The sequence below is a fragment of the Oncorhynchus keta genome, chromosome 19, assembly GCF_023373465.1.
Source record: "Oncorhynchus keta strain PuntledgeMale-10-30-2019 chromosome 19, Oket_V2, whole genome shotgun sequence".
Taxonomy (NCBI): domain Eukaryota; kingdom Metazoa; phylum Chordata; class Actinopteri; order Salmoniformes; family Salmonidae; genus Oncorhynchus; species Oncorhynchus keta.
This window is the reverse complement of record NC_068439.1, coordinates 66,821,323-66,835,920: the sequence shown is the minus strand read 5'-3', so window position 1 is coordinate 66,835,920 and position 14,598 is coordinate 66,821,323. Positions and strand designations below refer to the sequence as shown.

The window sequence follows — 14,598 nt, the reverse complement described above, 5'->3', positions numbered from 1 at the left end:
CCCTGGAATGCCAGTCTATTTCTGAGGAAAACAGATGCTTCGTCTGTAGTACAGTGTAAACAGGTTGCACATGACTCATGTGGATATGAATGACATCAAAGTTAGAAAGAGCTTATCATGAATGGACGTCTGTGCACTCAACATTCCAGGGGTGGAATTGACATACATTTTCCACAGGGTATATAATTTCTTACACATGTATCATATTCATGACATAATGTCTCTACTCATATCAACTTTGTAGAACGTGTGAAGTTGCCGTGTTCTGAAAAGATGCATTTATGTACCTCTATGTTTGGTGGAGTATGAATTTAACACCTTACTTTCACAGTTCCACAGATAAACACCAAGTGGCACCAGTTTATAGAAAAACAACCCATATCAAACTCCAGGGAGAAACGCATCAACGTTTTACATCATCAAGCTAAATGTTCATATCTTTCAAACCACCAAACAGCACAAACTAACCGTGTGGCTGTATAATTGATCTTGCAGCAACAGAATGTCCTATTGTCCCCAGCAGAATGTTGTCATGATTCTACAGAGACTGGGGCTGCATCCCAATTCAAATCAAATATTTTTTTCCCTCCACACTTCTCCTAAAGTGTGCATCGGATTGGTTTAAGCACTGGAGGTAGTATCCATCATTGTTAAATCTATGAGGGGAGAAGGGCGGAGCATTGGGATGCAGCCTGGCTTGTCCACTGTACTATACCTGCAATAGGAGGGCCCACGGTCATGGGCACAGACATCATGCCCAGCAGGAAGCCGATGGCCTGGGACACGTTCTGGGAGCCCACCAGCTCGAAGGCGATGGGGGCCATGATGCAGATGAAACAGCCGTCAAACAGGCCCATGAGCAGACACACAGCGATCAGCCCTCCGAACACATGACACAGAGGAATCATCATGGACATCACGCCGATGACCATGAATGAAGACACCTGGGGGGACAGGAGGGGATGTCAGGGAGGAGATGTAAATGTGATGAACACAGCAGCATTGCAACAACTGATTACAGTAATGGTTATGGCATGAGGTTGGTTATATGAGGAATAGGGCACACTTGAGTCTTCGGCCTAGTCATAGTCTGGCCTGTGTAGGATCTTACCTGTAGGTAGACCTTGTTGACTCCATGTACGTAGTCAGCCACCTGGCCGAAGATGAGGCGGCCCACGCCAGACGTGACGCCGATGCACATGAGCAGAACCTCCTTGTTGGCATCTTCTCCGAAGCGCTCCTCAACGTGCTTCATCTATGGGACAGACGCGGAGGTCACGACCACCTCATCAGCACTCAGTCACATCAGAACACAGCTACCAAATCAAATGGTACGTTGAGTGGAAAACTGACAAAATAATTATAGATGCTTTGCTTATAGATGTCATTGGAGGGATGGGGTGATGAAAAGGGAAGCATATGGAACACAATGTCTTAGCACTGTTCGTGCATGATTCATTGGGGATCTACATGTGTGTTTGTGTAAGTGTATACATTGAGATGTGTGAGTTGGCGCCAGCCTAAAACAGCAGTGTTTTCACTCATGCCCCAGAGAGGGTGCTCTACACCTGGGGGAGGCACACCATTCATACAAGCAAATAAAACCCACCCCCATCTCCACAGTTATACATATCAGACCCCTATATAATATTTACAGCAGCCCCTGAAAATCATTCTGGTCAATTCACAGGCAAAGCGAGAGTACGAACACAAAAATCTGGGAATACATAGTTGTGGTCATAGTATATCAGAGCATGTGAAATGCAGCCCAGATGTTGATTGTTCAAGGCCACTGCACCATTCTGTGAGCCCAGAGCTGGGGAGGCAGGGATGCCCGGCCCGGTACCTGGAGCCCCGCCACTAGCTACAGACCCCAAAGACTACATCAAAACCTCTTCCTGCCTCCCAGTCACAGAGCCTGTATTCCACCTCCCTGACCCTCATCCACCACACAGATGATTTAACTGTTTTCCTGCTTTATTGGCGCCAGGGGGTTTCCTCCACATACTCCCAGGGGCCGTGGTTGAACCTAGGCAGGGTAGGGCCAGGTTACATGGTGTGCGTATGTTAATGCTCCCATCACGGTGTAGTCTTAAATGAGAGCAGCTGTGAAACACACACCTCATCCAGCCATGACCTTTCAGAGAGCACACACACACACACACACACACACACACACACACACACACACACACACACACACACACACCAAATATGATCTGCTATTGCTAGGGATCCTCAGGAACAACCACACCAACGTGACAGAGGAAAGGTAAATGTAAGGAAGCTAAACACTAAAGTGACAGTTATAAATGTAGCCTATTTGGGTATAACTGAAGGTGGCTACCGATAGTGGCTAATATTTAACACAATACAAATTGGAGAAAAAAAAGTGAAAAGTCTGGGAATATAATTAAAAGATTCTAGAAAGATCTAGAAATTCTAGATTCTAGAAATCATAAATCAACTCTGTAAGTTTGGTGCTATACTGTCATTTGTGCATAGCTACAGAAGTTTATAGCTTGGGTCTCCAAACCTCATCCCAGGTTATAAGGCTGGCATTTCATAAACTGCCCTGTGGAAAAGGTGATGGGTTGATATGCTTTAGTTTGCTGCCATATGATTTGTCTCCAGCAATCATAAGGTAACATAGATATTTAACAATTGTCATTCATATTTACAAATCTCCTTCTCCAAACAGCATACTAATTTACCTAGATTTTATCCATGTGTAAATCAGTGCATGGAGAATGAGTGGTATTTCTATAGGAAAAACAAAGTTGATGTTATTCCACTTGAAACCGACAGGTTGCCCCACCTTATTCATCGTGCTTAAAGGTGGTGGAATTAAGTCAAGGTTTGTTTAGTGTAGCTGTAGACACACCATTTTTAAAATCTCCACCCCCAAGTGGTCTAAGACGTCACTGCAGACCCTGGTTCGATCCACGGCTGTATCACAACCGGCCTTGATCGGGAGTCCCATAGGGCGGTGCACAATTGGCCCAGCGTCGTCAGGGTTAGGGGAGGGTTTGGCTGAGGTAGGCCATCATTGTAAATAAGTGCGCTGTGTTAAGAAGCAAGTTGGGTTGTGTTTCGGGGGACGCATGACTTTCAACTTTAGTCTCTCCCGAGCCCGTACAGGAGTTGTAGCGATGGGACAAGACAGTAGCTACTAAAAACAATTGGATACCACGAAATTGGGGAGAAAAGGGGGTAAAAATAAAAAAAAATACAAAAAAGAAGTGGGTGAATAGCAAAGTCAGAATATGCGTAGAGAAAAAAGTGCATAACAAGAGAATTACGTTCCAGTCGGAATGTGCACGGGGTGACAGGGCATTCTCAGCCTGGGCTAGCACCCTAAGTCACATGATAGCCTACATGTAACTGCCAAAATAAAGGAATCTCCAGCATAGTGTCTTAAAAGGTTGTTGGGCCACGCCTACAGAGAACAGCTTCAATGCACCTTGGCATAGATTCTGGAACTCTATTGGAGTGACACTATTCTTCCACGACAAATTCTATCATTTGGTGTTTTGTTGATGGTGGTGGAAAAAGCCGTCTCAGGCGCCATTCCAGAATCTCTCATAAGTGTTCAATTGGGTTGAGATCTGGTGACTAAGACAGCCATGGCATATGGTTTACATGGTTTTCATGCTCATCAAACCATTGACCACTCGTACCCTGTGGATGGGGGCATTGTCATCCTATGAGGGAATAGCCATGGTAGCCAAAATAAATGGCCTACCCTGCATTTGCATATGACCCTAAGCATGATGGGCATTCCTTAAGTAACCACACCTGTGTGGAAGCACCTGCTTTCAATACACTTTGTATACCTCATTTACTCAAGTGTTTCCATTATTTTGTCAGTTACTTCTACATCTGGTCAGGTAGATTGACAGTCTGAACTCATCGGCTATGAAGATGGCTCAGACGCATACTAGTGACCTTTTTAGCGGAAGAATTTGTGCTGCCCAAATGTCTACTATTTTTTTTGTGCCAATTGTTTATATTCCATGGTATGACCTTGTAGTCTCATTAAGCCAGCCTGATCTTGCGAGCTCACATTCTGTTTCACTTCACGTATCAAGTGAAACAAAACGTAAGCTCAGTGGTCAGTCTGGTTTCACGGGGTTATAGTTCTAAAGCCCACAGACAACATTCCTCCAGTCCACAGGGTGTCCCACTCCCTGCTGGCTCAGATGCCAGGCCTGCGATTTGTCCATTATATTACCCAGCAGAACCTGGGCCTTAAACACTGCTGGGTCATCGATCTACCCTTTACTTGCTAAAGAACCCAACGCCAACCAGTGGGCATCCTATTATTTAATAAATAAATGAATGGATGCCCACTGGTTGGGCAGCACAAATTCTATATATAGACAAAAGTATGTGGACATCCCTTCAAATTAGTGGATTAGGCCATTTCAGCCAAACCTGTTGCCGACAGGTGTATAAAATCTCCATAGACGAACATTGGCAGTAGAATGGCCAGTACTGAAGAGCTCAGTGGCTTTCAACGCGGCACTGTCATAGGATGCCACCTTTCCAACAGGTCAGTTCGTCAAATTTCTGCCCTGTTAGAACTGCGCCGGTCAACTGTAAGTGCTGTTATTGTGAAGTGGAAACATCTAGGAGCAACAACGGCTCAGTCACGAAGTGGTAGACCACACAAGCTCACAGAACGGGACTGCAGAGTGCTGAAGAGCATAGCGTGTAAAAATCATCTGTCCTCAGTTGCAACACTCACTACCGAGTTCCAAACTGCCTCTGGAAGCAACGTCAGACCTGCTCGTTGGGAGCGTCATGAAATGGGTTTCCATGGCCGAGCAAACCTAAGATCACCAGGCGCAATGCCAAGCGTCGGCTGGAGTGGTGTAAAGCTCGCCGCCATTGGACTCTGAAGCGTTCTCTGGAGTGATGAATCACACAATGTCAAATACAGGTAGCCTAGTCAAATAACTAACATCCAATCACATTAACCGTTAACTCGTGGGAATTCCACTAACGGTCCGTATGTAGCCAAACGTAGCTGCTGCTCATGTTGGTATCTGTACTGGTGGTGCAAAAGCCATGACAGGGAGACATAGTGGAGTGGTAATGCGCATGCAAGCAGTTGATCTCGACACCACTTGGTTACACTGCAGCATCCACCGAGAGGCTCTTGGGTACGCTGCAGCATCCACCGAGAGGCTCTTGGGTACGCTGCAGCATCCACCGAGAGGCTCTTGGGTACGCTGCAGCATCCACCGAGAGGCTCTTGGGTACGCTGCAGCATCCAACGAGAGGCTCTTGGGTACGCTGCAGCATCCACCGAGAGGCTCTTGGGTACGCTGCAGCATCCACCGAGAGGCTCTTGGGTACGCTGCAGCATCCACCGAGAGGCTCTTGCTGCCAAGGGGATGCCTGACAGCTTGAAGGACGTTTTGGACACTACAGTGAAAATGGTTAGCTTTGTTAATGCAAGGCCCCTGAATTATCTTGTGTATTCTCTGCATTATGCAATGATATGGGCAGCGACCATGCAACGCTTTTACAACATACAGAAGTGCGCTGGTTATCAAGGGGCAAATTATTGACACTTTTTTAAAATTGAGAGACAAGCTTAAAGTTCTTTACTGACCATAATTTTTCATTTGTCTTTTTATCACCTGAATGATGATTCTAGGATTACAGGGACTCTCCACAACTATATTCAATGTGCTGGACAAAATTGAGGCTGATTAAGAAGTTGGAGCTATTTTCTGTCTGCATTAACAAGGACAACACACAGGTCTTACCATCATTGTATAATTTTTTGGGTGTGCAAATTAACTCAATCTTACAGACAATGTCAAATGTGATAAAGCGAAGCACCTGAGTGAGTTGGGTGTGCAATTACGCAGGTACTTTCCCAAAACGGATGACACAAACTGGATTCGTTATCCCTTTCATGCCCTGCCTCCAGTCCACTTACCGATATCTGAACAAGAGAGCCTCATCATAATTGCAACAAGCGGTTCTGTGATAATGTCATTTAAATCAGAAGCCACTGCCAGATTTCTGGATTGGAGTATCCTTCCTGCCTTGGAAAATCACGCTGTTAAGACACTGATGACCTTTGCAACCACATACCTATGTGAGAGTGGATTCTCGGCCCTCACTAGCATGAAAACTAAATACAGGCACAGACTGTGTGTGGAAAATGATTTAAGACTGAGACTCTCCAATACAACCCAACATTGCAGAGTTATGTGCATCCTTTAAAGCACACCCTTCTCATTAACCTGTGGTGAGTTATTCACAATTTTCGATTAACAAATAAGGCTTTATATGTAAGATGGTTAGATAAAAAGCAAAATGATTGATTATTATAATATTACTTGTGCCCTGGTCCTATAAGAGCTCTTTGTTACTTCCCACAAGTCAAGTTGTGACAACAACAAAAAAAATCACTCATTCTTATGTTTAATAAATGTATCATATATGGCAGGCTTACAATGATGACAAAAAACAACATTTGAGAGTGTGCTGACCCTGGTGCTAGAGGGAGTACAGCTAGAGGTTGAATGTTTGAAGGGGTACAGGACCATACAAAGTTTGGGAACCACTGTTCTAGACGATTTCAACATTGTGGCAACAGTTTTGGGAAGGCCCTTTCCTGTTGTTTCAGCATTACAATGCCCCCATGCACAATGTGAGATCCACCCATCGTGGATCCACCCAACACCTTTGGGATGAATTGGAACGCCGACTGCGAGCCAGGCCTAATCGCCCAACATCAGTGCCCGACCTCACTAATGCTCTTGTGGCTGAATGGAAGCAAGTCCCCACAGCAATGTTCCAACATCTAGTGGAAAGCCTTCCCAGGCGAGTGGATGCAGTTATAGCAGCAAAGGGCTTATTACTGCCCATGATTTTGGAATGAAATGTAGTGTAGTGTATTGCACTACTTTGAAAAGAGCCTTATGGGTCCTGGTCAAACGTAGTGCACTATATAGGGAATAGGGTACCATTTGGGACGCAGCCTCTAATTGTGTCCCTGTCTGAGATCACATATTCCGTAGTATTCTGGCACATGGGCTGACCATGTGACCTACCACCCGCCAGGTGCACCTGTCGGGAACATGGCACATCCTTCCTAAATAAATACCCACCATCCACACACACACACCATCTCCAACACGGCACGACCAAGGCACAGGCACACAACCACCACAACAGCGTCATTGCACACTGACGCACTCTCTCTGACACATGCACAGGCAAACAAACACAACCATCATCCTCATCATCAATGACACTCTCTCCGCTCTGCACACACACACACACACACACACACACACACACACTACTCTTTCAAACCAATATACACAAACATGGCCATTGAGAGCTCCACAGATCTGCTCTGTTCTTGCTAAACTAATTCCATCTGCAGCTCAGCCAGAGAACAACACTCCCTCATTCTCTCCAAGAGCTTTATTATAACCCTTTCAACGTCAGACTCTCTCCATCACCCAGCACCTGGTTGCATCATTTAAAACAACCTAAATCGGTTTGTTTGTTTGTTGTCGAAGTGGTGGGAGTTAAAGCTCTCACCAGTGAGAGTGACTTTCACAGTGGTGGAAATCCAACATTAATGGAAATGCTGAATAAACCTAATTTGATTAACATTTTTCATAATTTACTGTAATTAGAAAGCAGTGAGAGAAAGCTAACCTGTGACACCTGCCTGTGACACTGTACCTTAGTTTTTCACAATACCTCATCTTCAGACCAAGTCTGCAACACTGCAAGCACATTATCTGTTTTACACTCAGTTTTCAATTGTAAAACACCCTTTTTGCAAAACAGTTCTCTACATTAGACACATCATTCAAAACTAACAGGTCTTGTGTTTCGTTTGGAAAACACTGCCATTCACAATGCCACACTCATTTGCCGATTACCTACACCCAGTGCCCATGTGTAAAAACACATAGCCAATTTCTTCACTCAGAAATCAGAGCTTGAGCACTACAAATAGGCTTCAGGTTGGCTTTCTTGGTTTGGACAACAATGGAGGCCACTTTTGGAGAGCGAGTTAGATGAAGAGTGAGAGGAAGAGGGGGATGAGGACAAGGAGGAGGAAGAGGACAAGCCCATTTGTTTCTCTTCTACTGTATGTGTTTTGTCTGTCTGTTACTGTTCATCCCGAAATCTGGATGAAAATACAATATTTTGAGAAAGAAAGACATTTTTATTCCCCCCTTGCATGTCTGATTACAGTGTAAATATATACTGAATATGCATACATACTGTATATTTGTCTGATTACAGTGTAAATATATACTGAATATGCATACATACTGTATATTTGTCTGATTAGTGTAAATATATACTGAATATGCATACATACTGTATATTTGTCTGATTAGTGTAAATATATACTGAATATGCATACATACTGTATATTTGTCTGATTACAGTGTAAATATATACTGAATATGCATACATACTGTATATTTGTCTGATTACAGTGTAAATATATACTGAATATGCATACATACTGTATATTTGTCTGATTACAGTGTAAATATATACTGAATATGCATACATACTGTATATTTGTCTGATTACAGTGTAAATATATACTGAATATGCATACATACTGTATATATTTGTCTGATTACAGTGTGATTAAGTGTAAATATATACTGAATATGCATACATACATACTACTGAATATGCATACATACTGTATATTTGTCTGATTACAGTGTAAATATATACTGAATATGCATACATACTGTATATGATACAGTGTAAATATATACTGAATATGCATACATACTGTATATTTGTCTGATTACAGTGTAAATATATACTGAATATGCATACATACTGTATATTTGTCTGATTACAGTGTAAATATATACTGAATATGCATACATACTGTATATTTGTCTGATTACAGTGTAAATATATACTGAATATGCATACATACTGTATATTTGTCTGATTAGTGTAAATATATACTGAATATGCATACATACTGTATATTTGTCTGATTACAGTGTAAATATATACTGAATATGCATACATACTGTATATTTGTCTGATTAGTGTAAATATATACTGAATATGCATACATACTGTATATTTGTCTGATTAGTGTAAATATATACTGAATATGCATACATACTGTATATTTGTGCACTTACATGTACGTGTGAGTGCTATGACAAACTGCCGTGGACTCCACTGCACACTGAACATGCAAAAGACACATTTGTCACATCCTTGTGTAGTTGGCGTGTATAAGAGCTAATAGTTTGATGGTTTGTGTGTAGGGTTTTCATGCAAAAACACCAGTTTGAGAAGTTATAAAAATGTTTTGAATTAAGTGTTTGGGTTTTTGTGTGTCGAGTTTAGAGAAAAGGAGCCATAGTTTCAGAAATCATGTGGAAGCAATTGTCAAAAACTGTAATACAATCCATGCACTGACTGGATCTTCTGCTGTCTGCCCTTTTGATTTGCACCCCGATATTATCCAGGCAGTTGAGGCAGGCATCCCTGGCAAATAGATTCAACATTGGACATGCAGCAACAAGAGTAAACTTGTGTAAACTTGTCCCTGGAAATTCCTTTCCCTTTGATCCGACCTCGACAAACACAGTCGTACATGAAAGACATTATCTAATCCTCCAATATGTGAAATACCTGGAATAGAGTGAGGGAAAGCTTCTGCAGGACTTTAGACTCCCACAATCTTGAGCTGATGGGGACGGGCTTGGCTTCAGATAATGGGAATAGTACCTGCGAGTACGACGTGCACAAACAAACACTGTGGCACTAAAAGGGACTCGGCACTTTGGCCAGAGCAGAGGGAGGAAAAACAGAACAGCTAGCATATCCCAGTAGGCTTAGCGGGCGGCTCTGTTAGTCCCCACACACAAAGGTGAGCTTTCCCTTCCTGAAAGTTAAGGTGAACAATCCAGCCTTCCTGATGGTTCTGGTGACAGAGGGGCTGGGGATGCGGATGGGGCAGGGGGTGGACACTGACAGGGCCCAGCGGTGTCCCAGACATGTAGCAGACACTGGAGAAGTGTTAGGAAAACATGGAGGGCCTTCCCCAGGAGAAAGTGACCTCCCTCAAAAAACAAAGTAATCTCCTCCAAGTAAACAGTGGCCTACTGAACCCTCGACCCTTCCCTCCCCTCCACACTTCTCCCCTCCACACTTCTCCCCTCCCTTCTTCCTAAATCATGTTTTTCCATCCATATTGTATTTTTTCTTCCTATAAATTGTACTCAACACTGGAATAATAAAACCTGTGTTTATGTTACTTTGCCTCGGCTGAAACGGGACTATTTTTACTCCCCCCAGATCAAACCTCCCAACATGACTCTCCACAGACCACACAACTAATGCATCTACTGTAAGGCATTGCTATAAAATACTGCAACTGGTACGCATCAAAACAACTTGTCGCACATTTAGTAACTGTTAGGAATGGAGTGAAAACCCTATATTTAGATTGAGTCATCTTCTGTCTGGAATCCCTGAGTTCTGGGGAGTCTCATGCTCTTTGACATATGCTATGTACTAGAGGTCGACCGAATATGATTTTTCAACGCCGATACCGATTATTGGAGGACCAAAAAAGCCGATACTGATTAACAGGCCGATTTGTTTTTATTTATTTGTAATAATGACAATTACAACAATACTGAATGAACACTTATTTTAACTTAATATAATACATCAATAAAATCAATTTAGTCTCAAGTAAATAATGAAACATGTTCAATTTGGTTTAAATAATGCAAAAACAAAGTGTTGGAGAAGAAAGTAAAAGTAAAATATGTGCTATGTAAGAAAGCTAACATTTCAGTTCATTGCTCAGAACATGAGAACATATGACAGCTGGTGGTTCCTTTTAACATGAGTCTTCAATATTCCAAGATAAGAAGTTTTAGGTTGAAGTTATTATAGGAATTATAGGACTATTTCCCTCTATACCATTTGTATTTCATTAACCTTTGACTATTGGACATTCTTATAGGCACTTTAGTATTGCCAGTGTAACAGTATAGCTTCCGTCCCTCTCCTCGCTCCTCCCTGGGCTCGAACCAGGAACACAACGACAACAGCCACCATCAAAGCAGCGTTACCCATGCAGAGCAAGGGGAACAACTACTAGAAGGCTCAGAGCGAGTGACGTTTGAAACGCTTTTAGCGAGCGCTAACTAGCTAGCCATTTCACTTCGGTTACACCAGCCTCATCTCTGGAGTTGATAGGCTTGAAGTCAAACAGTGCAATGCTTGACGCACAACGAAGAGCTGCTGGCAAAACTCACTAAAGTGCTGTTTGAATGAATGTTTATGCGCCTGCTTCTGCCTACCACCGCTCAGTCAGATACTTAGATACTTGTATGCAGGACACGCTAGATAATATCTAGTAATATCATCAACCATGTGTAGTTAACTTGTGATTTTGATTGATTATTTTTTATAAGATAAGTTTAATGCTAGCTAGCAACTTACCTTGGCTTACTGCATTCGCGTAACAGGCAGTCCCCTTGTGGAGTGCAACGAGAGAGAGGCAGGTCGTTATTGCGTTGGACTAGTTAACTAAGGTTGCAAGATTGTATCCCCCGAGCTGACAATGTGAAAATCTGTCGTTCTGCCCCCGAACAAGGCAGTTAACCCACCGTTCTTAGGCCGTCATTGAAAATAAGAATGTGTTCTTAACTGACTTGCCTAGTTAAATAAAGGTATAAAAATAATACATTTTAAGTATAATATAGGCTAAGGCTGATGTGCTACTGTTCCGACTTCATCAGTTATCTAAGAATGTGAAAGGCACCACAGATTAACAGTCCAGTACATGTAAGCAGTGCTTGTATTTTATACATCTTTCTACTCCCATTTAAAGAGAAAAAAAATCTTAAATAAGCTGACAGAAAATCATCAATTGATGTGTGGGTCTTGATAAGCCTTCATCATAGCAGCTTAACAGCATTTCAAATGTTGATATTCAATGAAAAGAAAAATAGGTGCTTATGATTAAATGTGAAACAATAATCAGTTGAACTGAGAAAAATATTTCTAGAACGGCCAAAAGATCAGGAGAGGTGCTTAAAAACAAGGGTCATACAGGTCGATGAGACCACACAGTAACTCAAGTTCACACACACAGCCATACTGTATTTAGCCCAGCCAGCATGTCACAGGCATGAAGCACTTCATAGTCGAGGTGTAGGCCCCTCATCACCTTTCACACTAATAACACTTGATACTAATGTGTTTTGTATCTGTGTTTGTGAAGATCAATTGACCCTGATTACTGCTAACTGAGTTACCCAGAGCCAATGTCCAAAACACATCATGAAGGGAGATATTAAGAATATGATAGACCGTGTCTGCTGGAGAGGCTGCTTAGGGGAGGACGGCTCATAATAATGTCTGGAACGGAGTGAATGAAATGACATCAAACACATATAAACCATGTTTGATACCATTACACTAATTCCTCTCCAGGCATTACCACGAGCCTCTCCTCCCCAATTAAGGTGCCACCAACCTCCTGTGAAATCAAGCCCATATGTTCCACACTGCCACATCTCTATGTGTTTCTACATGTCAGTAACCTTTAACACAGGGGCCTGAGTAATGAAACACAAATACACAAACCAACACATTCACACAGTACACATCAAAGATCCCCCCATGAAAAATAAAACCACTCACCAGGTGAACGTAAGGCACAAAGTATCCGTAGAGGGCTGCAGGGATGCCGAAGACCCAGATCCGGTAGCCCAGAGACTTCCAGATGCTGACGTTGAACACCTTGCTCATGGGTGGGCAGCGGCTGCCTGGCTTATTGCTGTTGACAGGTTTGGGCAGCAGGGGAGTATAGGTTAACCCAGCCAGCATGAGGATGAACATGAGGATGCTGAGGATCCTCATGGTGTTCTGCAGGCCCACCTTCTCCAGCAGGCTTGACAGGAGGAAGGGCAGGGTGACGGTGAAGGCAGAGCTGCCGGCCGTCACGATGCCGTTGACCAGGCCCAGGCGCTTCTTGAAGTAGTGTCCCAGGATCACCAGGCTGGGCTGGTAGGCGAAGGAGCAGCCCGTGGCAAACACGATGCCATAAGTGAAGTACATGGGACCCAGGGACCTGTGGGGTCAGAGAGGAGAGACCGGACAGGATGCGGGGTCAATTTTATGTTTACAGCTGCTTAAAGTTCACACAAAGAAAAACACGTTTGAGTAACTTGACTTGAGGAGCTAGCTAAACAAGTTTTCATGTCTGACTCACTTTAGTCTAGTTTGGAAAACAAACTAGACTTGCTGGCTTGGTACAACTTCCAACACACTACAGCCTCACTCGCAGTTCGTGTGTACTATGTCAACCCTGTTTGTTTGTGTACCTCCCAGTCCTCGGTGAGCCAACTGCAGGCCGGACTGTAGGAGGGTTACCGTTAGCACAAAGCTAATTCTGGATAAATAGATTTTTTTATACCTTTATTTAACTAGGCAAGTCAGTTAAGAACAAATTCTTATTTTCAATGACGGCCTAGGAACAGTGGGTTAACTGCCTGTTCAGGGGCAGAACGACAGATTAGTACCTTGTCAGCTCGGGGATTTGAACTTGCAACCTTCTGGTTATTAGTCCAATGCTCTAACCACTAGGCTACCCTGCCACCCCAGATGAGCGAGGGAGGTCAGGGGTGAGCTGGAGCTGCTTCTAGGCCAGGCCAAGCCAGGGTCGAGCTCATGGCAGGTCTCTCAGAGTGCTACAGTCATCAGCTCTAATGTTCACTCACTTCTCTCACCACTTCAGGGCTGATATCAGATAAAACACAGCTTATTCATTTATGGCCACACCTTTAATGATCCTTTCCCAGTACTTCTACTCAGTGGTGGAAAATTATGCATTGTCATACTTCAGTAAAAAAACTACTTGAGTAAAAGTTTAAAAGTATTTGGTTTTAAATATACTGAAGTATCAAAAGTAAAATTATAAATAATTTCAAATTCCTTATATTGAAAAAACCTAAATGGCACTATTCCAGTTTTTATTTTACGGATAACCAAGGGCACATCATTTACAAACAAAGCATTTGTGTTTAGTGAGTCAGCCAGGGATGATAACATCAAGAGAACGTTTTTTGGGATGTCAAGGAAAATGTATGGAGTAAAAATAGCATTATTTTCTTTAGGAATGTAGTGAAGTAAAAGTTGTAAAAAATATAAATAGTAAAGTACAGATACCCAAAAAACGACTTTAGTAGATTTTCACTGAAATACTTTACACCACTGCTTCTACTGTACCCTGGTGATCTTTGTTCCCTCATTTTAGACTATCATGAGTCTGGATATGCAGAAGTGGGATCTTAATTTGAGCCAGTTTGCTACAGCAGGAAAATAATCCTGCAGCAATAATAGGAAATATTGATGATGTGTTTTATAATTAAATTGACATTTTTGTAGCCGTTGATACATTTTTCATAAGGGAAAAAATTGTCCGATTTCAAAGAGGAAACTTAAGAAGCCTTTCTAAACCTCAAATACTCTACAAGTCTTAAATGTCTGCAACAGGGTGACCAAATTAAGATCCTATATCTGTAG

General features: G+C 42.7%; 1 protein-coding gene across 1 annotated transcript in view; it reads right to left on the bottom strand.

Moving 5' to 3' along the window:
• LOC118398740 (monocarboxylate transporter 10-like) overlaps positions 1-14,598 on the bottom strand; it is a 60,850-nt gene that overhangs the window by 3,874 nt on the left and 42,378 nt on the right. Inside the window, exons 3-5 of the mRNA XM_035794390.2 lie at positions 12,715-13,144; positions 1,112-1,255; positions 716-944 (exon numbers count right to left, since the gene is read on the bottom strand). Of these exons, the coding sequence (XP_035650283.1) occupies positions 716-944; positions 1,112-1,255; positions 12,715-13,144 (803 nt within the window). The remainder of the gene's footprint in view (positions 1-715; positions 945-1,111; positions 1,256-12,714; positions 13,145-14,598) is intronic.